Source organism: Ochotona princeps, chromosome 11, assembly GCF_030435755.1.
Source record: "Ochotona princeps isolate mOchPri1 chromosome 11, mOchPri1.hap1, whole genome shotgun sequence".
NCBI classification, from domain to species: Eukaryota; Metazoa; Chordata; class Mammalia; order Lagomorpha; family Ochotonidae; genus Ochotona; species Ochotona princeps.
This window is the reverse complement of record NC_080842.1, coordinates 49,470,753-49,497,917: the sequence shown is the minus strand read 5'-3', so window position 1 is coordinate 49,497,917 and position 27,165 is coordinate 49,470,753. Positions and strand designations below refer to the sequence as shown.

The following is a 27,165-nucleotide window of genomic DNA, read 5'->3' as shown; positions in this document are numbered from 1 at the left end:
ACACTGCTGAACAGTAAGGAGTTAAGATTATTTTTATACTTTATGTATATATCCCTAATACTATATGTGTAAATATATACATATATGTGCATAGATATATACACAGACACATCTCTTATTTGAGAGGTAGAGAGAGGCAGGCAGGCATTTACCATCTGCTGGTTCTCCCCAGCTGCTCTCAGCAGCTCCGGCTAGGCCAGGCCAACACAGAGAGCCACGGACTCGATCCTGGGCTCCCGGGGTGGCAGGGACCTAACTGCTGATCACCTGCTGCCTCGCAGTGTTTCTTCAGCAGGAAACTAAAACTGGAAGCAGCATCAGGACTCACACCCAGGGGTTCCCAGAAGGGACGTGGCTCCCAAACCGCATCTTCAACACCAAGCCAAACACCTGTGCTTCAGCCAAATGCCTGCTCCAGCATGCACGGGTCTTCCCCCACCCCTGGCACACACACCCTCCAGTCAAGCACATCAGGGTAAGATGATGAATTAACACACCCTAGAAAGGCTTGAAATGTTCTGAAGAAGTGTTACCTCGTATCCCCGGTGTCCTTTTTGAATGCAAATCCCAAAATGGCTATCTTCTTATCTGTGACTGTATTGAACAGACTGTCTATGATCCGGGACGCAAACCTCCTTCTCTGGTAGTCATTCATGTCGATGACCTGAAATCCCATGGACAATTGCACAAGGATCAGTTCCAATAGGTGCAGCCTGGGACACACATTGTTCCAAGTTTTATAGTGAGTGTTATTTTATGAATACAGGTCAACATATTGAAAAGAGGCCGAGTTTAACAAAACACCTAGGTATCTAGACTTAGAAAGAAAAGGGTATACACACACACACACACCCTTTCTTTAAAGCCTTCCTGATCTTCTAAGCAGCAGGCTAGGAGAGATGCAAAGACGGAGAGCACAGCCGACTCTGAACTCTGAGAACACCCCTGGCCTGGCTGTAAGGCCAGCCTTGGTTAATAAACATGCAGAGACCAACACTCTCCGTGGGCGACTTTGCTAAACCTTGTAAAGCAATCAGACCCCACAGTACTCTCGTAAGCTAACGTCCACCCACAACCCACATTTCCCCAAATGTGTTTGAGTAGGAAATGGGAAGGAACAGCGTGAAAACGAAATGTTTCTCTTCCCCAGAAGACATTTCTTTCTTTCTATGTCTTTTTAAATATTTTTTATTTGGACGTGGAGCAGCTGGGACACAGACCATTGCCCACATGGAATGTCAGTTTTACAGGCGGAGGCTTAACCTACCATGCCATGCCACTGGCCGAAGACCTCATTTGTTTCTTTTATTTTTCTTAGATTTATTTATTTTTATTAGAAAAGCAGATTTCCAGAGAGAATGATCTTCCAATTGCTGGTTCACTCAAGTGGCTGCAACAGCCGGAGCTGAGCCAATCTGAAGCTAGGAACCAGGAGCTTCTTCCAGGTCTCCCACGTGGGTGCAGGGTCCCATCCTCGACTGCCTTCCCAGGCTATAAGCAGGGAGTTGGATGGGAAGTGGAGCAGCTGGGATGAACCGGCACCCATATGGGATCCTGGTGCTCAGAAGAGGAGAATTAGCCAATTGAGCCATTGCGCTGGGCTCCCAAGAGCTCATTTCTAATTTTACCCTTGTGGCTATTTGAAAGGACATGATGTTAAAAGATACAAACCATCACTAAGTATTATAATACAGCCTCTTCCTTTATTTTGAGTTTATGCCTTTGAAAATAGAGAAGAAGGGCTCGGCAGTGTGGCCTAGTGGCTAAGGTCCTCGCCTTGATCCCATATGGCTGCTGGTTCTAATCCCAGCAGCTCCACTTCCTCTCTATCTCTCCTCCTCTCAGTATATCTGACTTTGTAATAAAAATAAAATAAATCTTTAAAAAAAAAAAGAAAATAGAGAAGAAATGTAATTAAGGATAACAGGTTGTCTGGGAGCAAATTTAGTTACAATATAAAAAAAATACTGGAATATCAGAAACTTTTCTGGAAATTTATTATCAGGGGAAAAAAAGCTAATTAAAAACATAGGAGCCTTGGGGCCTGATGTGGTAGCCTAGCAGTTAAAGTCCTCGCCTTGCATGCACTGAGATCTCCTATGGGCACTGGTTCTAACCCCGACAGCTCCACTTCCCATCCAGCTCTCTGCTTGTGGCCTGGGAAAGACGTTGAGGACGGCCCAAAGCTCTGGGAATCTGCACCCGCATGGAAGACACAGAAGAGGCTCCTGGCTCCTGGCTTTGGATTGGCTCAGCTCCAGCCATTGTAGCCGCTTGGGGAGTGAATCAACAGATTGAAGATCTTCCTCTCTGTCTCTCCTCCTCTCTGTATATCTGACTTTCCAATAAAAATAAAATAAATTAAAAAACCCACATAGGAACCTTGCAAAAATAAATCCAAAACAAGCAAATTGAATATAATGTTTGAGTTCCTGGCATAAATATATTCCTGTTATAAGTACATCAAAAGCATGTTGCAGATCAGGCTGACATGTCTACCTAGAAACTCAACAGACATCATTACTGACTGGAAAGATTAATACCTGCTGCCAGTAACGAGCCACTTCCGGCAAATTCAGTGCCTCACAGAGATAGACCAAGTTCAGAACATCTTTCTGGAAGCAGCTCCCACCAAAACCTGAGGAAAGAAAGAGAAAAAACAAGCTGAAATTCCCACACAAAAACCAGAGCACTAAATCACGTGATAGGCAAATTCTTTTATACTGAATCAGAGTTTGTACTAAGATTTTAAATAAAATTCAGGTGCTTGAAAAAGTGAGTTGATAAGCTGTATGAAAATTACAGGCAACTCATCAACTCTAAGTAATTTTCTAGCAAGTTTCATTACAACTCCATCTGACTTTTTTTTTTCAGTCTGTTCAATATATTCACTGATTAAGAAGATACATATCTTGGGGTCTGCATTCAGAAAGGAGACCAGGGATACAAGGTATCATTTTTTAAGACGTTATTTTAAACATTTTTCTTCTTCCTCTTTTTTTTTTTTTTACGAAAAGCAGATCAGATTTACGGAGAGAAGGAGACACAGAAAGATCTTCCATCCACTGGTTCACTGCCCAATGGCCAGAACAGCTGGAGGTGAGCCGATCAGGAGCCAGGAGCTTCTTCCAGGTCTCCCATGCAGGGAGCAGGGTCCCAATGCATTGGGCCATCCTCTACTGCTTTCCCAGGCCACAAGCAGGGAGCTGGATGGGAAGGGGAGCAGCTGGGACACACAGCAGTGCCCATGTAGGATGCTGGCACTTGGAGGTGGAGAATTTAGTCACTAAGCCATTGCACCAGGCCCAAGACTTTTTTTTTTAAAGATTCACTTATTTTGAAAGTCAGAGAGACAGAGAGAATCTGCGAGTTCATTCCCCAAGAGCCACAAGAGCTAGCACTGGCCAGCCTCAAGCCAAGAGTCAGGAGTTTGTCCAGGTCTTCCATGTGGGTGGTAAGAGTTCAAGTACTTGGACCATCTTCTGCTGCCTTCCCAGACCATTAGCAGGGAGCTGGAGCAGCCGGAGACCAACCAGTGGGTCTGGTTGGGGCACCGGCAATTCAAGTGGTGGCTTTACCCACTACTCCACGATGCCCTTCTGTAAAACATTTTATCTGTGTGACTGCTCACATCTCTTAGGGTCATCAAACTTTCACAGTAAAGTGCCAGAGCATAAATATTTCATCTTCTGTGGACAGTCTCTATGGTAACTATTTAACTATTTGACTCTGCCTCGTAGCTAGAAGCAGCCATGGACAATATATGCTCAGTTAACCAAAAATCTTACTCCCCAAAACCGAAACAATTCTGGAGCCCTGATTCTAGTGCCACACAGTGGGCAGGGAGGTATGGTGTGGCCTTTGGAATCAGAAACCCTGAAAAAGTTCCAAAGAAATCTCCCTGGGGCCTGAATCTTCGCTAAAAAGGAATAACAAGTCAAAACAGCACCTTATCATCAGGTTAAAAGGGTTAAATAAGATATATTACTACAAAGTGCTGAACTAGAACCTGGCACAAAATAAGCCTTCAGTTTCATTAAATGATAACTAGAAGAATGAGGTCAAAAGGGGAGGCCAGGGAAACCATAATAGGAAAGAAATACAGGCCCAGAAATACTTGGATGTCTACCCAGGGCCTGATCTGTGAAAGACTAGTCTGTCAGTGTTCCTCATATGTGGGGATTTTTGCTCTGGAAAGTAACCAGAACCCCTGAGCACTGAAGCCCTGCCCCTCAGGGAGGCACCAGGACAGGCTCTGGCCTACTTCTGCTCATGCTGGTTTGTCTTTTCAGACCTATCTGTGTATGTTATGTATGCAAGCAAGCATATATGTTTGACAGAGAGAGAGAGGGATCCTCCATCTACTGGTTCACTCCCCAGGCAGCCATAAGAGCTAGCACTGGCCAGGGTAGAGGCAGACCTCCCACAGGGTGGCAGGGGCCCATGGACTTGGGCCACCTTCTACTGTGTTCCCAGGCACATTATCAGGGAGCTAGATCAGAACTGGAACAGCAAAGCCTGAACCCAGGCTCTGGTAGGGGATGTGTCGAAAGGGGTAGTTTAACTTGCTATAACACAATGCTGGCCCATTAGTTAGTAATTATTATTATTATTTTTTTAAAGATTTATTTTTTATTATAAAGTCAGATATACAGAGAGGAGGAGAGACAGAGAGGAAGATCTTCCTTCCGATGATTCACTCCCCAAGTTAGCCGATCCGAAGCCGGGAACCAGGAACCTCTTCTGGGTCTCCCATGCCGGTGCAGGGTCCCAAAGCATTGGGCCGTCCTCGACTACTTTCCCAGGCCACAAGTAGGGAGCTGGATGGGAAGTGGAGCTGCCGGGATTAGAACCGGCGCCCATATGGGATCCCGGCGCGTTCAAGGCGAGAACTTTAACTGCTAGGCCATGCCGCCGGGCCCTAGCTAGTAATTATTTAACAGTATTAAGCAATTACTGCCTTAATTACAAAGTCCTTTGTAGGTCCAAGTCCACATGTATAATAAAGTCTTTGGTTTTAAGAATATGATGTTAAAAAAAATTCTTTTTAAATTAGGACACAGCTAAATGAACCCATTTTATGTAGAGAAAAATTTCAACTGACCGACGCTGGCCTTCAGGAATTTATTTCCAATTCTCTGGTCCATGCCAATGGCGGTCGCCACCTCTTCTACGTCCGCACCTGTAGCTTCACACAGGGCACTGATGGAGTTGATGCTGCTGATTCTCTGGGCGAGGAAAGCATTTGCTGTCTTCAAAGAGAAGGAGGCATGGAGAGAGTTACACAGAGCAGCACTACCTGGCAGTATTATCTTTCACTGAACTGATGCTAATGACTGAGAAAGGTAGAAAAGAGTTTTAAAAAAATCGTGATTGTAACGTGCCCTCTATGTTTTCTGGCATTTGGTTAACTTTAGAATTCTGCATAACATTTCATACCTTGACATTCGATCCCCTCCTTGTAAAAGTTGTAAGTTGAATGTGTAAGAATGTAATGTTGGAAAATAAAAAGCATACTCTTTCCTTAACACTAAGCAAGTAGCTGAGTAGCTGATCATGTTTTAGAGCAATAAACCCTTGGCTTTTAGGTTCAAGGACAGCTGCATGCCAGGCTGTGTACCCACCAGTTTGGAAAGTTCTGAGGACCAAGTGTTGGTGGTGAGGATCCTCTCCTTGGGGACCCAGTGCTCATAAACAGCACACAGCGCCCGCACAGCCCTCTGGCCCTCCGGAGTTTCATCCCCTCCAATCAGCACTCGATCTGGGTTCTTCAGGTCCTTGATGGCTGTTCCCTCTGCCAAAAACTCGGGGTTGGACAGCACCTAGAATCCCCGGGCAAAGGACGGTGTTAAGCTGCGATCAGCGTACAGTTGAATTGCACTCATACCATTAGAACAAGACTAAAGGACTCCTGATGTTTCATACCTGCAAATTCAAGTTGGGTTTTGTGTTGGCGTCAAAAATGCGCCGAATGCTTTCCGCTGCCCGCACGGGGACCGTGCTTTTCTCAGTCACGATTTTGTACCCGTTGGAGTTCTGCACAATGCGCCTGGCACAAGCTTCGATGTACTTCAGATCCGCCGCCCGGCCTTTCCCCATCCCGTAAGTTTTTGTTGGTGTGTTAACCTGTGAGAGTATGGGAGACAAAGAACAGCTAGGAGACACTCAGTGACAGAAAACCACATTGTGGACGATCCACCAGCCAGGCCACTGAGAAGCTGACCACCCATCAGTGGCTCTGACTTAACTCAGTTGCTTAGTTCCACGGAAATAATATATGTTCCAGGTATAACCACCAGAAGAAATAACCTGAAGCTTCTGAGGAACTCCTCATAAAAACTTTTGTGTGAACCTGCTCCATATGTGCCAGACATCACGGTAGATAGGTTCCAAGGTAATCCCTGGAGATACAGATGTATTTTCAATAGAGAGGAATTCACAGTTTGAAAGTGTTTTTCTTCTTCCCTTTCATTACTGTAAATATGCTGTTGTGTTCTTTTCTTTCACTTAGGATTTGTTTATTTTTATTTGGAAGGCAGATTTACACTGAAAAGGAAAGACAGAGAGGGAGAGAAGAAAGAGATCTTCCATCCGCTCCCCAATGTCTCCCCAATCACTCTCCAAATGGCTGCAGTGGCCGGAGCAGAGCTAATCTGGAACCAGGAGCCAGGAGCTTCTTTTGGGTCTTCCACACGCCTTCAGGGGCCCAAGGACTTGGGCCCTTCTCCCCTGCCTTCCCAGGCCATAAACAGGGAACTGGATCAGAAGCAGAGCAATCAGGTCACAAACCCCTAGTGGATGCCATTGCTGCAGGCAGAGGACTAACCTGATATGTCACCACGCCAGTCAATACTACTGTGTTTTATAAAAATCAATTTTATACTGTTTTCTCACTTTTTTAAAATAGCACTGGTGTCATCATCTTGCAAAAATCTTTATAGAGTCATTGGTAAGGGCCCAGTGCAGTACCTAGTGCTAGGGTCCTTGCCTTGCATGAACCACGATCCCATACAGGCACTGGTTCGTGTCCTGACTGCTCCACCTCCCATCCAGCTCCCTGCTTGTGGCCTGGGAAAGCAGTCGAGGTCAACCCAAAGCCTCAGATCCCTGCACCTACATGGAAGACCCGGAAGAAGCTCTGGGCTCCTAGCTTTGGATCAGTTCATCTCTGGCTGTTGTGGCCAGTTGGGGAGTAAACCAGTGGCCAGATCTTTCTCTCTGTTTCTCCTCTCTATAAATCTTTCAAAAAAAAAAAAAGATTAATTGATAAATGCTATTTTGGTTTTACTATCTCATTATAGTCAGACATGATCTGGCAACTTCAGGATACAGAACACCATACAGACAAATACACTCAAATAGAAAAAAAATTACATTCTGAGCCAAGGTCTAAACATTCAGCATTGGATTGGCTGCAGAAGGTAGCCTCTGGAAAATGGCTGCCTCAGTGACCTCATTGGAAAGTGAGGAAAAAAATTCTCTAAAAACTAACACAGGGGGGCCTGGCGGCGTGGCCTAGTGGCTAAAGTCCTCGCCTTGAACGCCCTGGTATCCCATATGGGCGCCGGTTCTAATCCCGACAGCTCCACTTCCCATCCAGCTCCCTACTTGTGGCCTGGGAAAGCAGGAGAGGACGGCCCAATGCATTGGGACCCTACACCCGTGTGGGAGACCCGGAAGAGTTCCTGGTTCCCAGCTTTGGATCAGTGCGCATCGGCCCGTTGCGGCTCACTTGGGGAGTGAATCATCGGAAGGAAGATCTTTCTCTCTGTCTCTCCTCCTCTCTGTATATCTGACTTTGTAATAAAATAAATAAATCTTAAAAAAAAAAAAACTAACACAGGTGTTGTAAAACTTTGACAAAAATTAAAGGCTCTGAAAAATCTCAACTTCCAGAGGAATAGCAATTATTTTTGATCCAACAGTGCTTAGCTCCAATTCCCTCTTCTTGATGACTTCATGGGAAGCTACATAAAGGGACCAAGCCAAAGCAAATTAAAACCAGAAGACTGTGTTGAGATATAAAAACAAAAAAAGTTGTTTATATGCAAGGAGTGACTTGGCACAAGACTCAGATGAAGCTGGGGTGGGCTGGGCCACAGAGGGCAGATGGAGGGAGTGGACCATGTTGAGACAGCTGGAGAGGACAGGGACAGACAGCTGTCACTGGCAGAGGAGCTTGAAGGCAACTGACCGCCAACTCCTACTACGCAATTCCTGCCTGCGACTGGCTTTAAAATAATCCAGGGTAGGGAGAAGTAAGACCTACCCTGGATTATTCTTTCTTTTTTCCAAACCTGTAAATTCAAGTTAGGTTTTGTGTTGGAGCCACCATGAAAAGAGGTAAAATGGTAGTCATTCTATCACTGTCTTCATTTTTTGGTATAAATTTGGTATTTTATATGAGGAGAAGTTGAGTTACACAGCAATAAACCTGAAAGGCACTCAAAAAAAAGAAGGCTTGGAAAGATTCAGCGTACTTCAGTCTGGCTCAGCAGAAAGGCACGTATAAAATCAGCTGTTTCTGACCTTCACATAAAACTCTACTGCCTGAGAACAATTGTTAAATGTCTTTTTGTTTTTTTTTTACAGAGAGTTCCCTATTTACACTGTGCTCTTTCTACAGACAAGTACATGATTCCCACCATACACTGTGGTCATCTACAAATTGGTTATGTTAAAACTTTCAGATTTTCTCAAGTATCTTAGCTATTCAAAATATTGCCTCATTCTTCTATGCCCTACCCTAACTTTCTGCAAGTTTAGAGGATGAGTAGGCGAGTTACAGACACTACATCAGTTTCTCTGAAGTGACTGAGGCGGCCTAACACACAGGCTAACTTCCAAACACTGTTCCAGCACTCACTTCCTGACCACTCTTCACAGTTCACAATGCTGTCCTCGCGGCACTGCTCTGCTCACCACTCACAAAGCATCCTCCTACTCAACAATGTATAATCATTCACATTATAAACTCAACAGCATCCACCTCTGTGGACCCATGGTGTGTCTTTCATGCCAGCTCCACACCACTGACTTCCCAGCTTTGTTCCTAAGGCATGAAACGTCTTGCGTTGTAAAACACCCAAGTTTAGCTACCAGATGGTGACAGCTAAACCACTATCTCCAAAACGACTGAATGGTTACTATATGGCCACAAGTTGTTTTAGTTCAAATACTGCAACACTGGAGTTTAATTCCAAGTGTTGGCTCTGTTGCTGTTATTGTTGTTTTCAAATATAAAAGCACAGCTCAGCCATATTATGAGTTGAAGCTGTCTGTATTAGCAAGATAATCTAAGCAATACTCCAGGTTGCAAATAATTTCAAATGACTTTTGGAACATAATTCATTTAGGCAAAAAGATGTTTACAGAGTTGAAAAAAAAAACTTTCTAAATTTTTATTTGAAACGCAGAATTACAGAGAGAAGGAGAGACAAAAAGAGCTTCAGTCTGCAGGTCCACTCCCCTAATGGCCTCAACAGCCAGAGCCGTATATGCCTAAAGCCAGGGGCCAGGAACCAGGTACCCAGAGCTTCTGCTGGTTCTCCCAAGCAGGTGCAGGTGACTTCTAAGGCACATTTGCAGGGAGCTGGATGGAAGAGGAGCAGCTAGGACTCAAACAAGCACTCATAAGGGATGAGAGAATTAGCCTGATACACCATGGCGCTAGCCCCAATCTGCAAATTGATTCTTTTTATCTCATTTCTGCTTACCAGCAGAAACAAGAAACGATGAAATGTATGTGAAATATATATATATATGTGTGTGTGTATATATATATATACACTATCATCACATTTGCTCACATATTGTCAGCATGGCGTAGATTTATGTCTCAACTTAGAACTTTCTGAGTTAACTTGGCCACTGACTTGAAATGGTATGTTTGATTACAGGATTTGATGAATTTGCTGGACAAAGTGACAACCAAAATTCAACTGTGGTGTTGGGCATTTGGCCTGTTGGTTCAGACACTGGCTGAGATGCCCTCATCCTGCGTCAGAGTTCCTGGGTTCAAGTCTCGGCTCTGCTCCTGCTTCTGGCTTTCTGCGAATACACATCATGGCACACCATGGCAAGTGATGGCTTATGTAGGTGAGTTTCTGCTACCCACATAGGAGACCTGAGTTGAGTTCTTAGCTCCCGATTCTGGTTTGGCTCAGTCCCTGATGTTCCAGGCATTTGAGGAATAAACCAGACATCTTTAGTTGAGAGATCTCTCTCTCTCTTTCTTATACTCTCTTTCACACACACACACTCTTTCTCTCTCTCAGCCTCTTAAATAAATAAAAATTTTTTAAATCTCACGTGGACAGCTCTTCACAAAGCATGCTGTGGGTTGATGCTGACAGACTTGTGATTGACATACACTTTTGCATAGATGAGAATCCATTCAAATTTACCCAGCAAAAGAAAATACTCACTGAGATAAACACAAGATCAGCTTCTTGGATGGCTTCATCAATGTTGGTAGAAAAAAAGAGATTTTTTCCTCGACAAGATTCTACCACTTCTTTCAGTCCTGGCTAGAAAGAGAAAGAGTTGGAGAGACAGCTTATTGGTCACATGAGATAAAGTCCAGCATAATATTTGTAAAAGGAGAAGGGTATGTTGTGATTTAAAGGTTCAGGTTTGTGGGAAAGCCAGGCTCATGCCTGCTCGGTGCACGTTATATAACATGACTGACTGGAGCAGATCCGAGCTTGCACAACCACAGCAGCAGCTCACCTACTGCTCTGTCATTGTTTGCCATGGCCTGTTTCATAAGAGTTAACCATTAACGCAAGCATCAACCCCATCTTCAGAAAATTCAAATCCTTCTGTGACTTTGAGCGAACATGATTGTGCACTGTCATTATGAACACAGGTTTTTTTTTTTCCTACTCCCAGTAAGCCAGACATTTAACAGGTTGTGAAAGTCAGTATTTATTTCAAACATACATAAATACCGTAAGAAATGCTTACTGAAAATGTTGGATTGCTTCTTCTCACACAATTTTTTTCCCTTGTTTTCTCTTTTTTTTCTAACACAATTTAACTGGGGATACATTTATGTAAACATTAATTAATGAAGGGTGCAATGCCAATTAACAACTATTACAACCTCAAGGGGATGTAACCAGAAAACTCCAGGCTGAAAATTTCTAGAGGACAAACTGGTTTAACCAAACAATAAACTGAAGAGGGGAAATGGGGGAGGGAAAAAGAAGATTACAATGGGTAAAGCTGCCACTGGTTTTCCACATGGGTGCCAGCTCTTGTCCAGGCTGCTCCAGCTCTGCTACAACTCCCTACTAACAGCCTGGCAACACAGTGAAAGATGGTTAAAGCACTTGGGCCCCTGTCATGCACGTGGAAGACCTGGATTAAGCTCCTGGCTCCTAGCTTTGGCCGGGCCCAGTCCTTTGTCTCTCCCTTTCTGCAACTCTAACTTTCAAATATATTTATGTCTATATATTTATATATATATATATATATATATATATATATATATATATATATATATATAAAATTGTCAAACCTAGCATTGTGACTTAGAGGGTAAAGCCATTGCCTGCAAAACCAGCACCTCATATGGACAGGTACCAGTGAAGTCCTGCCTGTTCCACTTTCAATCCAGCTCCTTGTTAATAGCCTGGGAAGAGCAGCAGAGGACAGAGCAAGTGTTAGCCCCCACACCCACATGAAAGACCTGTCGCCTGGCTTTGGCCATACCCAGCCCCAGCAGTTGTGGTCGTTTGGTGAGTGAACCAGCAGATGAGAGGATCTCTCTGTCTCTCCCTCTCATTACTCTGCCTTTCAAACCAAATAAAATAAATTTTAAAAATTGCTTTAAAAGTAATATAAATTTATTGTGATGTATAGATCTTTTTGGAATCTAATTCAAAATAGCTCTAGAGGTAAAAATGTTTATAATTCTTTCTTATTTTTAATGTTTTTGAAAGAGTGACAGAGAGGGAGAGCTAGAAAGAGGGAGTTGTTCTATCCTGCTCCACTCTTCAAACAGGTGCAACCGTCAGGGGTCAGGAGTTTATGCTGGGTGTTCCAGGTGGGTACAGAACCCCAAGCCCTTGGGCCATCTTCTGCTCTTCCCAGGTGCATCAGCAGGGAGCTGGATCGGAAGCAGAGCAATCAGGACTTGAAGTGGTGCTCTGACGTAGGATGCTGGCAGCCCTAGCAGCAGCTTCATCTACTGCACCAAGATACCAGCCTCAAAGAATATCTGATTCTTGGGCCCGGCACTGTGGCCTAGTGGCTAAAGTCCTCACCTTGAACACGCTGGGATCCCATATGGGCACTGGTTCTAATCCCGGCAGCTCTACTTCCCATCCAGCTCCCTGCTTGTGGCCTGGGAAAGCAGTCGAGGACGGCCCAAAGCCTTGGGACCCTGCACCCATGTGGGAGACCTGGAGGAGGTTCCAGGCTCCTGATCGGCTCAGCACCAGCTGTTGTGAATCATCATCATGGGGAGTGAATCATTGGATGGAAGATCTTCCTCTCTGTCTCTCCTCCTCTCTGTATTATATCTGACTTTGTAATGAAAATAAAAAAATCTTTTTTTTTAAAAAAAGAATAATTCTTGAACCAACAGATTCTTTTTAATAGTTTCTTAGTAGTAATATGTTGACATGTTTATATATTTTAAAAAGAGTTGCCTTTTAGGGATACATAAACAAAGCTTTGTGGATACAGTTATAAGCAATCAGGATGGTATCAGTTGGGAAGCGGCACTTGTCATGTTGAGCTGCAGAAACAGGCACATAAAGATTCATTGAACGATTACCTCTGTTGTTCTATTGATAATAATAGAAGAAAAAGAAAAACCAGCCAAATCACTTAAACCTCTTTTTGAGGAAGAAGCTTCCAACAATTTGTAAATATGAATGTTTCAAGAATTATCTTTTTAAAAATTAATGATTGGAGATGGCATTGTGGCAGTTGGTTAAGCCACCTCCTGCAACACCAACTTCTCATATGGGAACTGCTTTGAGGTTCAGCTGCTCCATTTTTGATCTAGCTTCCTGCTAATGTGCCTGTGAAAGCAGCAGAGGACGGCCCAAGCACTTGGGTTCCAAAAAAACCCAAACTGGGAGACCCAGAAAAAGCTCCAGGTTTCTGGCTTTGGCCTGGCACTGCATTGCAGCCATTTGAGGAATGGTCCAGTGAATGGAAGAGACTCTGTGTATGCGTGTGTGAGTGTGTCTGCCTCTAACTTTCTTCCAAAAATAATAATGATAAATCTTCAAAAAAATATTGAGTGATTGACTTGAGAGGTATATAGGCAGAGAGAGGAAGGGAGAACTTCAATAGCTAGTTCACTTCAAAATGCGGCTAGAGAATGTACTTTAGGCAGGAGATCACAATCAGTGTGGGGCTGAGACTCAAACCGAGACCCTCCCAGCAGGACATGGACGTCTTAACACTAAACCGAAGGCCCACACCTAGAAAACAATCTACGTAGCAGAGTGAGAGCTAGTTTGGGGTTTTTCATCTAGAATTATATCTTGGGGGGGGGGGGAACACATTTCTCTTCATGGTTTTGAGGTTTTCAACATAAGCAGTTGAGGGAAGTATAAAACTGAGATTTCTATCAGTCTGATTAAAATATACACTAGGACCAGCAAAAATATATCAACCTTTACTACCATAAATATGGTATCAGATTTTCTTGGCTTTTTTTTTACTAGTTCTGGAAAAATGATAGAAAAAGTTACAGATTCTGAAAGGAAGATTTCATTCAGTCTTACATTTAATCAAAGCAATGCTAAGATTAAGTATGTATAACACATCAAAATGGATATGTATATAATTCCATTAAAAGCAATGGGATATGTGCAGAACTCCAAAATGGACACAGAAGTAATAAATAAAACAGATTCTATCACTTACTCAGTCTCTTATTTAATTATTGTAATATATATTTAGAATTTATACGGCAGTGAAGTAACTGAAATTCTGTATTGCAGTACAATTATCTCCCATTTTACTAGAAGGAGAGACAAACTATCTTTTTAAGTAGCTACTGTTCTGTTTGTTTTTAGAGGCACAGAAAAACACAGAAAAGTTGACTGGAAAAGAAAGCAAGCCACAGACAGAGGCCCTGTCTGCTGGCTCACAGTCAGGAATCCAGTCCAGGTATTCCAGTGCGAAACACCAGGTCAAATGCGTGTTCTATTTATGTGCTTGAGTTTTATTTATTTATTTATTTTTTAAACCTAATATGCTTTTTTTAAGATTTATTTTATTTTTATTACAAAGTCAGATATACTGAGAGGAGGAGAGACAGAGAGGAAGTGGAGCTGCCGGGATTAGAACCAGCGGCCATATGGGATCAAGGCGAGGACCTTAGCCACTAGGCCACGCTGCCGAGCCCAGTTTTATTTATTTTTTAAAATATTTATTTATTTGAAATGCAAAGTGATAAAGAGAGAGAGGAAAAAACAGGAGAGAGAGAGAGAGAGAGAGAGATGTTCCATTCACCAGTTTACTCTCCAAATGCCCACGGCACCTGGGCCTGGGTCAGGCAGAAGCCAGGAGACAAGAATTCCCGTGAGTTCTTCTACAAGAATGAGGAGGACTCAAGAACCCAAACCATCACCTCAGACTCCAAGAGCCACGAGAAGGGAAGTCGAAATGAAGCAGAACAGTTGTCTTGGTAACTGGTGTGATGTGTCAGAGAACACCAACAGTGGATCGGAGGCACCCCTCGACAACTGTTCCACAAATCCATGCTAAACTCCACCAACACAGATTCACTTGCCCATTTTTCAATTTTATAAAAATGGAATCACTCAGGACACATTCTTTTCTGTCTGGTAACATTACTTTGGTCAGAATTTTAACCCTATTTTCAACGCAGCATAGTATTTTATTTCACAATTATGTCATAATTTACAAAATCACTGTATTGCTGATGAACAGGTAGTTTGCATTTCTGCTGGGTAGGAATCAAAGAATGTGAATGTTGGGTCATAGATTACACATTCTTATGAGCAGTGAATAAATACCTGTCTACAGTGTTGATAATACTTGATACTGTCAGTAATACACTAATTTTAACCATTCTCATAATTTATTTTACTTATGTGAAAGGCAGAATTAGAGAGGGAGAGGAGGAGGAAGATGGAGAGACATTCCAGCTTCAGATTAATTTCCCAAATAATCACAAGGGCAGAGCCTGGGCATGCACCCTGGTCTCCTATGTGGGTGGAAGGAGCCCAAGAACTTGGGTCATCTTCTGTTATTTCCCAGGTACATCAGCAGTGAACTAGCCAGGAAGCAGGGTGGCGAGGAGCCAAAAGGGCGCTTATATGGGATGTTGGCGTCTTAACCCACTCCACCCCACTGCTAACCCCAAGTGTCCTTTCTGAAGACTAGCACACTTGGCAGGCATGATACTGAAAGCTTACACCTCACCTTGGCTTACAAGGCTTCCGTGGATTTGCAGTCATTTTATGGACATCAGAATTACAAACTCTCTATGAAGTTTCCTGTCTAAAATCTTTTAAAATTTTTTTCCCAAATCCAAATAAGGTATAATGTTTTACCTAGAAACAGAACACTATAATACAAAGGTATTTGAAGGACAAATACAAGCAGATCATCCTGCAAAAGGCAAAAGCACAGAGAAAAGGTAAAGGGACAAGGTAATCCCACAGGAACAAAGGTTCTCTTTTTAGTTCTAAATGATTCAGATATGAGTAATGTTGTAACACTGAATGGCCACATGAGCTTTACTTAAAAAAAAAAAATCTTACATCTTGTATGACATAAGTAAACATAATTAAAATCAGGTTGAGCATTCCTTCTAACCAGGCTTTTCTGAGAGGTAAAAAGACTGTATTAATGTTAGATTTTAAAAAATGCTCCCATCAGTTTTTCAGAGGCTTTCATGTTGCGTTTCAAATCCATAATATCGTAAACCTACTCTACAATAAAGTCATAAAAAAATGGGACCTGGATGGCCAAAGGCAAGCCAGAAGCAATTTTTTCTAATTATAAATTCCCTAAATTTCAGCTAAATAAATTTATGACACCAAAAGAGGTAAGATATCACTTATCCATCTAAAGTTGACCTGATGTAAGAAAAATCATCCAAAACTGTGTAAGATATAGATTAATATTATAAATAGTTTCATTTTGGGCCCGGCGCCGTGGCCTAGCAGCTAAAGCCCTCACCTTCAACACCCCGGGATCCCATATGGGCGCCGGTTCTAATCCCGACAGCTCCACTTCCCATCCAGCTCCCTGCTTGTGGCCTGGGAAAGCAGTCGAGGATGGCCCAATGCATTGGGACACTGCACCCGCGTGGGAGACCCGGAAGAGGTTCCAGGTTCCCGGCTTCAGATTGGCATAGCACCGGCCCGTTGCGGCTCACTTGGGGAGTGAATCATCGGATGGAGGATCTTCCTCTCTGTCTCTCCTCTCTGTATATCTGACTTTGTAATAAAATAAATAAATCTTTAAAAAAAATAGTTTCATTTTTACAGAATATCATCTTCAATTTTATTGTGATCCTGTGGTAACAATATTAACAGAAAAATGAAATGTAGAAGAAAATTACCCACCATTGCACTGTACAAGGACAGTCATTACTGATATTCTGCTCTACTTCTGTGCAGTTGAGTACCTGGACACACTTGGTATATTTGTGATTTACTGTCTAGAGCGTTTGTATCCAGATTCTAGTCACTGAGTTACTTAGCTGCAATCGTACATTTTAAGTTTAACAGTGCATATAAATTATTTAACCAAGAACTGTAAGACATCAAACAGTGTAAGAACACAGTTGCTTAACATACCTACCTCGTAAATAGGGAGTGTCGGAGAATTCCATGCATTGATTCTTGATTCGTTGACGTCAACAACAGTGACCCTGATCTCAGGGCACATCTGAGCGATGACGCTACACGTGGGCCCTCCAACATAGCCCGCACCGATGCAACAGATCTTCTTAATTTCAACCATGATTGCACTAAAAGGAAACAGCAAGCCTGTTCCAGTATAAAGAAACTACACTTCACATTTATCCACATATTATAAAAAGCACCAGCATGACTGATACCCAGAAAGATTTCACATGTTCATTCACAGGAATTATGAAAATAGTGACAAAAATAACATTCCAACTGTTTGACTCAGCCTATCTTGTCTACAATAGCATGAAATGTATGGAAGAAATTATTTACAGTAGCTCATACTACTGAAGAAAAATTACACTGACCTAGCAGTTACTTTTAAATTTTATTTATGTGACAAGGAGAGAAAGACCTCCTATCCATTAGTTCATTCTCCAAATGCCCTAAAAGCAAAAGCCTGCTGTCTCCTACATGAGTCACAAGAACGCAATTACCAAAGGGCTCGGCGGGATAGCCTAGGGGTTAAAGTCCTCGACCTTGCATGCGCCAGAATCCTATAAGGTCTCTGGCTCTAATCCCTGCAGCCCCGCTTCCCATCCAGCTCCTTGCTTGTGGCCTGGGAAAGCAGTCGAGGATGGCTCAAAGCTTTGGGACCCTGCACCCAGGGAGACCTGGAGGAAGTTCCTGGCTCCTGGGTTCAGATCGGCACAGCACCAGCCGTTGCGGTCACTTGGGGAGTGAATCATTGGATGGAAGATCTTCCTCTCTGTCTTTCCACCTCTCTGTATATCTGATTTTGCAATAAAAAATAAATAAATCTTTACAAAAACAAATTTATTTTTATTAGGCAGATTTACAGAGAGGAGGAGAGACAGAGAGGAAGATATTCCATCAATTGATTCACTTCCCAAGTGACCTCAATGGCCGGAGCTGAGCCAATCTGAAGCCAGGAATTGGGAGCCTCTTCCGAGTCTCCCACGTGGGTACAGGGTCCCAAGGCTTTGGGCCGTCCTTGACTACTTTCCCAGGCCACAAGCAGGGAGTTGAGTGGGAAGTGGAGCTGCCGGGATTAGAACCAGTGCCCATATGGGATCTAGGGGTGTTCAAGGCGAGGACTTTAGCTGCTAGGTCACCACGCCGCCGGGCCCAAAAACAAATAAATCTTAAAATAAAACAAAACAAAAACAATTACTTGAGTCATGACTGTTGCAGTTGGCTGGAATCCGCAGCCAGAGCTAAGCATCACACACAATTGCTCCCAGATGGGATGTAACTGATGTTTTTAACTGCCCTAAAACTTAAGCCTTCTTGCAAAAGAAAACTTTGCTTAAGCCTCTAATACTCCAAGGTAACTTTCCTCGCTGAGGGACAAAGTCCCTGGACAGTACAGGATAAATGCATTAGCACAATTCTAGTTTAAATAAACGCTACTGTACAAAGGTGACTGCTATAATAAGTTGACTGATATCATAGGTGTTAAGATAATTCCCATAAAATTAATCTCCTGAGCTTGAATTTTCTGCTGTGGTTTGAAAGACTCCTCAAAAGAGTATATGTTGGAACTTAACCCCCAATGTGATAATGTTGGGAAGTGAGACCTAATGGGATACGCTTAGATCATGAAGACTCCACCCTCATGGATGGGTTGAACCTGATTATAAAAGGACTGGAAGCCACAGGCTCAGCTCCTTGCTCTCTCTTGCCCTCTCTGCTCTTCAGTCGTGGGATGACAAAGCAGGAAAACCTGTGCCAGACGCTGCCTCCATGGTCTTGGACTTGCCAGCCTCTGGCCCCATAAGTCAATATATATACCTTCATTGTAAATCATCTAGCCTAACAGATTCTGTTACAGCAGTACAAAATTATGAAGACATTTCCTCCATGCATAATTTGACCTCAACATTGGTACTGGGCAAAAACTTTAAATTTTGTTAAACTTTAAAAAAAATCATGGTCTTGTTAAAGAAAAGTAATTTGTGTAGTTACCAAAGCTATTAATATAGATTTTGTTAGGTTTTTCTTTCTTTTTTTTTTAAAGATTTATTTATTTTATTGCAAAGTCAGATATACAGAGAGGCAGAGAGACAGAGAGGAAGATCTTCCATCTGATGATTCACTCCCCAAGTGAGCCACAACGGCCGGTGCTGTGCCGATCTGGAACCAGGAACCTGGAACCTCCCACTGAAATTCTAAATCAGTCTAACAGTTGTTTACAGTATAATGAAACACACATTCACATGTGTAGATTCATTTTTAGTGCAAGTCAGTTCACCTAATGGCTCTTGAAAAACCTAACAAAATCTGGGCCCGGTGCCGTGGCCTAGTAGCTAAAGTCCTCGCCTTGAACGCCCCGGGATCCCATATGGGCGCCGGTTCTAATCCCGGCAGCTCCACTTCCCATCCAGCTCCCTGCTTGTGGCCTGGGAAAGCAGTTGAGGACGGCCCAATGCATTGGGACCCTGCACCCGCGTGGGAGATCTGGAGGAGGTTCCAGGTTCCCGGCTTTGGATCGGTGCGCATCGGCCCGTTGTGGCTCACTTGGGGAGTGAATCATCGGATGGAAGATCTTCCTCTCTGTCTCTCCTCCTCTGTGTATATCTGGCTGTAATAAAATGAATAAATCTTTAAAAAAAAAAAAAGAATTTCAGTCCTTACCATGACCTCAGAAATCACCTAATCCAAGTCATTAATGGATTCCCAAGAGGAAGAAAATGGTACCTAGACAGTTTAAGAACTTATCAGTATATAACTACATGGAGTAGAGAAGGTACCCTGGGAGGCTGGTCTGATTACAATCTCTCGGTCAGGATCTGTATTAAACAACCAATGTTCCCAATAACAGCAATGAGCTGATGAACCCCTGAAAGTTCCTGATGTGAACCTCTAATTTGGCTTATACACTGACTGCTAGTGGTTACGGCTAGTAGATGTCAAATAATGGAGTCTGACTCCTAATGACTTTTGTAAAACCATGAAAAGAAACAATAAAATAATAGAAGTAGGCAGAATTTGGAATCATGTGATTCTACTGAAGAATATTCTAACTGATATACATATGAAGATTCTATTGGGGGCGGAAAAAAAAATTTCAAGGTAGATGTGGAATCTGAGCTGCCCTAAAGAATGGGTAGGATCTAGAAAGAAAAGTTACGGGACAAGCATTTGGCATAGGAATTTGCCACTTATGAAGCTGGCATTGTGGTACAGCAGTTTAGGCCACCATCTACAATGCCAGCTTCCCATATGGGCATAAGTTCAAATACCGATTGCTCTGATTCCAATGCAGCTCCTTGACAATGGTCTGGGAAAGCAGCAGAGAATGGCCCAAGAGTTTGAGTCCCTAGAAGAAGCTCCTGGCTCCTGGCTTCACACTGGCTCAGCCCCAGCCACTGTGCACATAAGTGGAGCAAGCACTTTCATAACTCTGCCTTTTCAAATGAGTAAATAAATATTGTAAAAAGATGCCACTTGCAGGGTGGCACTGTGATACAGGTTGAACTATCCATTGGGATGCCTGCATCTCTTATCGGAGTGCAAGCTCAACTCCTGGTTACTTTACCTCCAATCCGATTTCCTGCTAATGCATCTACAAGGTATGGCACAGATTCTTGGGTTCCTGACACTTATGTGAAGTACTCAAATGGAGGTCCCGGCTCTTGGCTTCAGCCAGACTGTTGTAAGCATTTTGGGGAACAAATCAGTGAATGGAAGATCGTTCTGTTTATTCATCCCTCCTTCTCATTTTATTCTCTGTCACTGTGCCTTTCAAATAACAAATAATTTCTTAAAATGTTGCTTGGGACACCCACATTGCACGTTGGAGTGCCAGGTTCAACTCTTGGCTCCTCTTCTGATCCAGTGTCCTGCTAATGCACACCCTGAGAAACAGCAGTGATGACTCAATTAAGTAGGGTTCCTGTCACACACATTGGAAGCCCAGGTGGAGTTCTGAACTACTGAGTTGGACTGACCCAATCCTAGCTGCTTTGAGCATTGGGAGGAGTTACTCAGTAGATGGAAGACACACACACACACACACACACACACACACACACACACGTCTCTCAAGTTATTTTTTTTAATATATTTATTTTTATTGGAAAGTTGGATCAACAAAGAGAAGGAGGAGAAAAAGATCATCCATCCACTGGTTTACTCCTCAAGTGACTGCAACAGCTGGAGCTAAGCCAATCCTAAGCCAAGAACCAGGAGCTTCTTCCGGGTCTCCCATGAGGATGCAGAGTCCCAAGGCTTTGAGCCATCTTTGACTGCTTTCCCAGGCCACAAGCAGGGAGCTGGAAGGGAAGTGGAGCAGCCAGGACACTAACTGGAGCCCATATGGGATCCCAGTGCATGCAAGGCGAGGACTTTAGTCATTAGGCTACTGTGCCAGACCCTCACATTACTTCTTTAAGAAAAAGGAGGAATAATAAAGATAAACACAGGAATGCATACAGAAAAAAAGAGATCTCTCAAGCGGAACAAAAAGTAGGTGTTGAGGGCCCAGCGCTGTGGCCTAGCAGCTAAAGTCCTCGCCCTGAATGCACCAGGATCCCATATGGGCACTGGTTCTAATCCCGGCAGCCCTGCTTCCTATCCAGCTCCCTGCTTGTGGTCTGGGAAAGCAGTCAAGGATGGCTCAAAGCCTTGGGACCCTGCACCCACGTGGAAGACCTGGAAGAGCTCCTGGCTTTTGGCCTCAGATCAGAGCAGCTCCAGCCATTGCAGTCACTTGGGGAGTGAATCATTGGATGGAAGATATTTCTCTCTCTCTCTATATATATATATATGACTTTGCAATTAAAAAAATAAATCTTTTTAAAAAATGTACGTGTTGAGTAATGAGAGGTCTCAGGAAATCACCATAACAACTCACGTGCAAGAATTCAATAAAATTAAAGCAATCCAGCTGAAAGTAACCATAGTAATCGATGACGTGAATTCAGCTAAAATCTAAACAGCTGCATTGATGCAGGAGGGAGGGGAAATGTACCATAAAGGGGAATTATAAGGTTGGAGACCAGAAAGGGGAGTCCAGAACAAACACAACGCAGTATCTGACACAGTAGTTTGAGGACTGTCCAGAGAAGGGCAGCATCAGAAGGTGGAGGTCAGAAGTCTTCCTGGTTTCAGAGAAGAGGGGAGCAGGAAAAGCCTTTCCATCCAGGACGACGCATTTCAGAAGAGGCTCTGCTCTGATCACACACTACCTCAGGAATGTGGATTCCCAGAAACTATCCTGCCAGACCGGGATGGCCTGGATAGGAGACATGAGGGTGCTCAGCCCTGTCCCCAGGGGTTCCAAATCCCCACAGACACAACCAACTGCAGATCAAAATGGAAAACAAAGGATTGTGTCGTTTGTACATGTATGGACTTTCTCCCTTATCACTGTCCTAAAAACAACAAAGTTTAGCACTTCCTTACATAGCATTTACATCGTATTAAGTACTATTGAGTATTTTAGAAGAATACAACAAGCTATTCTAGGTTACATGCAAATACTATGCCATTTTAGGAAAGGGATTTGAGCATACTCAGATTTGGGGTCCTGCAACAAATGCCTTCTGGGTACTGAGGGACTATTGTATTCCAGGACCTAAACAAAATCTTCCTACTGCAATAATCAAGTTCTTTTCTAGTCCATCTGCCAGTCTCCTAAGTCAACATTTAAAGTCTGGCTGTATCTGGGTTCATGGGGCAGAGGCAGGGAATCTACAATCCAGATATGCCAAGGTAAAGATCACATTCTGAACTATGAGCCTGCAGAACTACCACACTGTGTGCTCTTAAATGGACAACTAACCAGCGTCCCTCCCCCTGCCCCCTAATCCAAACCAGCAAAGTAACTTCGGAGGAGAGGACCACTGGGGGATGACTACTTGATTCCTATAGCCAAGAGGATTTTAGGGCTATACTGAGTCAGTCTATACCCTCAATCTCAAGCAGAGCAGGTAACAATAACATTCATATAATAAACATAGATTGCTTGACTACATGATGCAATTCCTGGCATAATGAGTTCAAAGTCTCATAAGGTGCACTAAAGGGCTTAGCACGGTAGCCCAGTGGCTAAGGTCCTCACCTTGCATGCACTAAGATCCCATATGGGTGCCAGTTCTACACTTGGTCTTAACTAAAAGGCTGAGAAGCGATGGGTGCTGGTTCTAATCCCAGCAGCCCCACTTCCCATCCAGCTCTCTGCTTGTGGCCTGAGAAAGCAGTCGAGGACGGTCCAAGGCCTTGGGACCCTGTACCCGCATGGGAGACCCGGAAGATGATCCAAGCTCCTGGCTTCAGATAGGCTCAGCTCCAGCCGTTGTGGTCACTTGGGGAGTGAATCAATTGATGAAGATCTTCCTCTCTGTCTCTCCTCCTCTTTGTATATCTGACTTTCCAATAAAAACATAGATAAATCTTTAAAAAAAAAAAAAGGTGCACTAAAGATAACCATCCTCAGCACTCAAACAGTAGCCTCTCGATAAATACCAAGTGAGTGATTAACTCTCCACAGAGCCTCTCTCCTTGAGATGGAACAGCTTTCAGATGGCTAATCGCTGTGTTTCAGGGACTGGACAAAATGCCATCACTACGAGCACGCTCGCTTTCCTATAGCCCATCAAGAACTTCAGTGTGTCTCCCAAGGGCTCCTTTCTATCCAGCTCTACTTCAGCTAGCCTTCCATAGCACTACTGAGGACAGCAGGATTTGTATTATAGAACTGGATGGATTTTAGGATTTGATTTTCTTTGTCTTGCTATTTTAAGATTTACTTATTTCTATTGTATTTGCAAGGCAGAGGGGGCCAGTGTGATGGCTCAATTGACTAATCCTCCTCCTCTGCAAGCACTAGCATCTCATATGGGCACTGGTTTGTGTTCTGGCTGCTTTGCTTCCAAATCCAGCTCCCCATTTATAACCTGGGAAAACAGTGGAAAATGGCCCAATACCTTGGGACCCTAAACCTACTTGGGAGACCTGGAAGAAGCTCATGGCTCCTGACTTTGGACTGGATCAGCTGCAGCCATTGTGGCCATTTGGGTAGTGAACCAGGGATGGCAGATCTTTCTCTTTATATATATATCTGCCTTCTATCTTTTCAATGAAAATAAATAAATCCAACAATAACAACAACAATAAAAGCCCAAAGGGAAAAAGGAAGACAAAGAGACCTTTCATCTGCTGGTTCATTCCCCAAACACCTGCACCAAGCAGGAAAAGGCAGGCCCTGGAATTCTGCCCAAGTCTCCCAACAGGTGGTAGGGATCCAAATGGAATTTGAGCTGTCATCTGCTGCCTCCCAACACGTGCATTAGCAGGAAGCTGGTTAGAAGTGTAGTGGTCAGAACTTGAACCAGGCCTTCCAATACGGGATGTGAGTATCCCAAGTGGCCACTTCAGTGCCACTGTGCGAAATGCCTGCCCCTTGCCTTGTTATTCCATATAAGGTTCAGCCTATAGGTGACCATGGGAAAATTACTGCAGCTGGATGTACAATATCAACAAATTCAAATAAAGTATTGCTTGGAAGCACCACTGAAGTTTGCCATATGCTTTAATATGGAGCTTAACACAGAGACATTCTTTGCATGACACAGATATCCTCTGATACCATTTACCACTCCTACTTTATTTGAAAGAGAGGGGGAGAGACTAAGAGAGACAGAGATCTTCCATCCACTGGCTCACTCCCTGAATAGCTGAACCAGGCAGGGCTGGCCCAGGTCAAAGCCAAGAGCCAGATCTCCCATACGGGTGGCAGGTGCTCAGGTACTTGGGCCATCAGACTCTGTCTTCCCAGGTGCCTTAGCAGGAAACTGAATCGGAAGCAGAGCAGCCAAGACTGGAACAGACTCCCTGATATGGAATGCTGGAGTTCCAAGCAGCAGCTTTAACTCACTGTGCCACAAATGCAGGTCCTTCCACTACTGCTTTATGAACTCTCTGATCCACTATTCCCCAGAGCAGTGTTTATATGCTACCACAAATAGGCAATGTCAAAGTGAACATTTGCCTCTGTCTTTTGAGATAGTCCCAACAGACTCATCCACTGTAATACCACTTTCTATGTAAAATTTCATTAACTCAGGTAAACATTTCAACCTGGATGATGCTGCAAGCAAATAACAAACATCCTACTGCAATCCACACAGAACACCACCCTGTATGTCCACCCTTTCCAGAGCCTAACCAATACATCAACTTCATATGCCATTTTAGTCAGTTCCAGCAATGAGATACTAAAGGTCCCTAACCAAGGAATACACGTCCCCAGTGAGTAAGAAGTATTAACTTTACATCTAGGCCCAGCATGGTGGCTCGACCGGCTAATCCTCCACTTCCAAGTGCAAGAATCCCGTTCCTGTCCTGGCTGCTCCACTTCTCATCCAGCTCCCTGCTAGTGGCCTGGGAAAGCAGTTAAGCATGGCCCAAAGCCTTGGGACCCTGTACCCGCATGGGAGACCTGGAAGAAGGGCACGACATAAAGTTTTGGAGATAGCAATACAGTAAGTTAGCAGATCAGCTACGGGCTGTAAGTTAGAGACAAGGGAGAAGAAAGGAGTGACTCTCTACCTTGGAGGTCTACCCTCACCTTAACCCAGACGCTGGCTCTGAACAAGCCCATCCCAGAGCACACACGCAAGTTCTTTCATTTCCAATCCTCCTCTGCCCTACCCCCCCCCCAAAGACACACACCAGCGGACTGCTCCGTTTCTGAGGGGCACTTGCAGGCCCTCAATGACTCTCTGTGTCCCTGACTGAGGCCGGACAGCAGCGGACAGTTACTTCTCTGTACACCCTTGGAGTAGCTCCCGACCGCACCCACCGAACCCTACCCAACGCCCAACCCCATCCAACGCCTAAATGGTTAAAAGGTCTCCCAGATGCCTGGTCTCCTGAATGCCCCTTCCCAGGTTCAGAACTGAACAAATCACGAACAAATCACACGGCGTGGCAGCCAACGACGCATCCCAGGACGGGCCACATGGATGTCACCAGAGAATGGCTTAGGATGGCGCCCTCCAAAAGGGGTTTGGAGCTCCCCTTTCCTCTGAGGAGGAGGAGGGGGAAAAGCAGAGGCGAGCAGCAGCCTTCCAGGTGGGCACTCTCTAAATCCAAACAAAAGACTCTGAAAATGAAGCCGGCCCGCCCGCAGCCCCCAAGGAGAGGAGGGGTGTGCTTGGGTGGGCGGGCAGCTGGAGGCGGCGAGGAAAGACGCTAGAAAGAAAACGGAGCTCAAAGTCTTTAGCAAAAAACAAACAAACAAACAAACAAAAAAAAAACAAACAAAAAAACAAAAAACAGGCTTAGCCCCATCTCCACAGGAGAAGGGGGGGGGAAGCGATTCCCAGAGACCCAAAGAGGACCCGGGGGACGCGGACGTGCAGCCCGGCACCGGCGCGCACCCTCGCCCCCTCCAAATCCCGCTGGGACCTACAAGCATCCCGACCCCGCTTACCCGCTTCCAAAGCCCCGAGCTCGTCTGCGGCCGCTCCTATCCCGAACCCTCGGACAGCACCTTCCCCGGTCCGCGCCGCCGCAGCCTCTGCACCCGCGCCCTGCTCAGCCCGCTCTCCCTCAGCGCACGCCCCTCCCTCAGGCTGCCCAGCGCCGCACCCGGAGTCCCGGGCCCCGAGCCCGTATTTAAAGGCTTCTGCCCGAGAAGGCGGAGGCTTCATTCCCCCGTAGCCAGGCCCTCCTGGACTCTGCCCCCTCAGCCGCTTTTTCCCTGCTCCACCTCCCCGTTGCGCAAGGCCGGCCTAGGGCCTCGATTTCCTCCACGGCCCACGGGCGGAGCGCCCGGGGCGGGGCTCGCCACGGAGGCCACGGCGCCAGCCACGCCCCCTGACGGAGCTGCACGAATCGGCTCGGGCCAGCTCAGAGGCCCCGCCCCTGCGGCCGGCGCTTGTGGGCGGGGCTGGGTGCGCGGTGTCCGCTAGGCCCTGGGATGGCGCCCGTGGCGGGAGCAGGCTTTCTTGAGTCTTTCTGGCCGTCCGAGCGCTCGGCGCTTCCTCCGCCTCGGGAACCGCTTCTCCCGCCACAAAACTGAGGAGTGGGCCTCTCGTGCGCACCACGACAGCCACGCTCTGGAGCTGCGGCTGACCGGAAGGTCCTGGCTCCCTTTCCGGCCTCCTCAGCGGCGGGCAGCGCGGACTTCGCCGGGCGGCTGACTCCGGTCTCCTGGGTCCGCCACTCCCAAGGTTTAGTCACGTCCCGCCCGCAGCCGCCGATTCTGGGAAGGACGATGCTCAGTTGCATCCCCGCCCTGGTCCCCAGCGGGAGGAGAGACGACGCACGTCCT

General features: G+C 44.9%; 1 protein-coding gene across 2 annotated transcripts in view; it reads right to left on the bottom strand.

Moving 5' to 3' along the window:
* Positions 1–26,948, bottom strand: part of UGDH (UDP-glucose 6-dehydrogenase) — a 30,221-nt gene extending 3,273 nt beyond the window's left edge. Inside the window, exons 1-8 of one of the 2 annotated variants that reach the window (XM_004579149.3) lie at positions 26,323–26,932; positions 16,810–16,978; positions 10,428–10,529; positions 5,926–6,126; positions 5,625–5,822; positions 5,105–5,252; positions 2,544–2,638; positions 534–664 (exon numbers count right to left, since the gene is read on the bottom strand). In XM_004579149.3, the coding sequence (XP_004579206.1) occupies positions 534–664; positions 2,544–2,638; positions 5,105–5,252; positions 5,625–5,822; positions 5,926–6,126; positions 10,428–10,529; positions 16,810–16,971 (1,037 nt within the window). In that variant the 5' untranslated portion in view covers positions 16,972–16,978; positions 26,323–26,932. Of the gene's footprint in view, positions 1–533; positions 665–2,543; positions 2,639–5,104; positions 5,253–5,624; positions 5,823–5,925; positions 6,127–10,427; positions 10,530–16,809; positions 16,979–26,322 lie in introns of both variants that reach the window. The other variant, XM_058670186.1, reaches the window with a different exon arrangement.
* Positions 26,949–27,165: the final 217 nt, after the last annotated feature.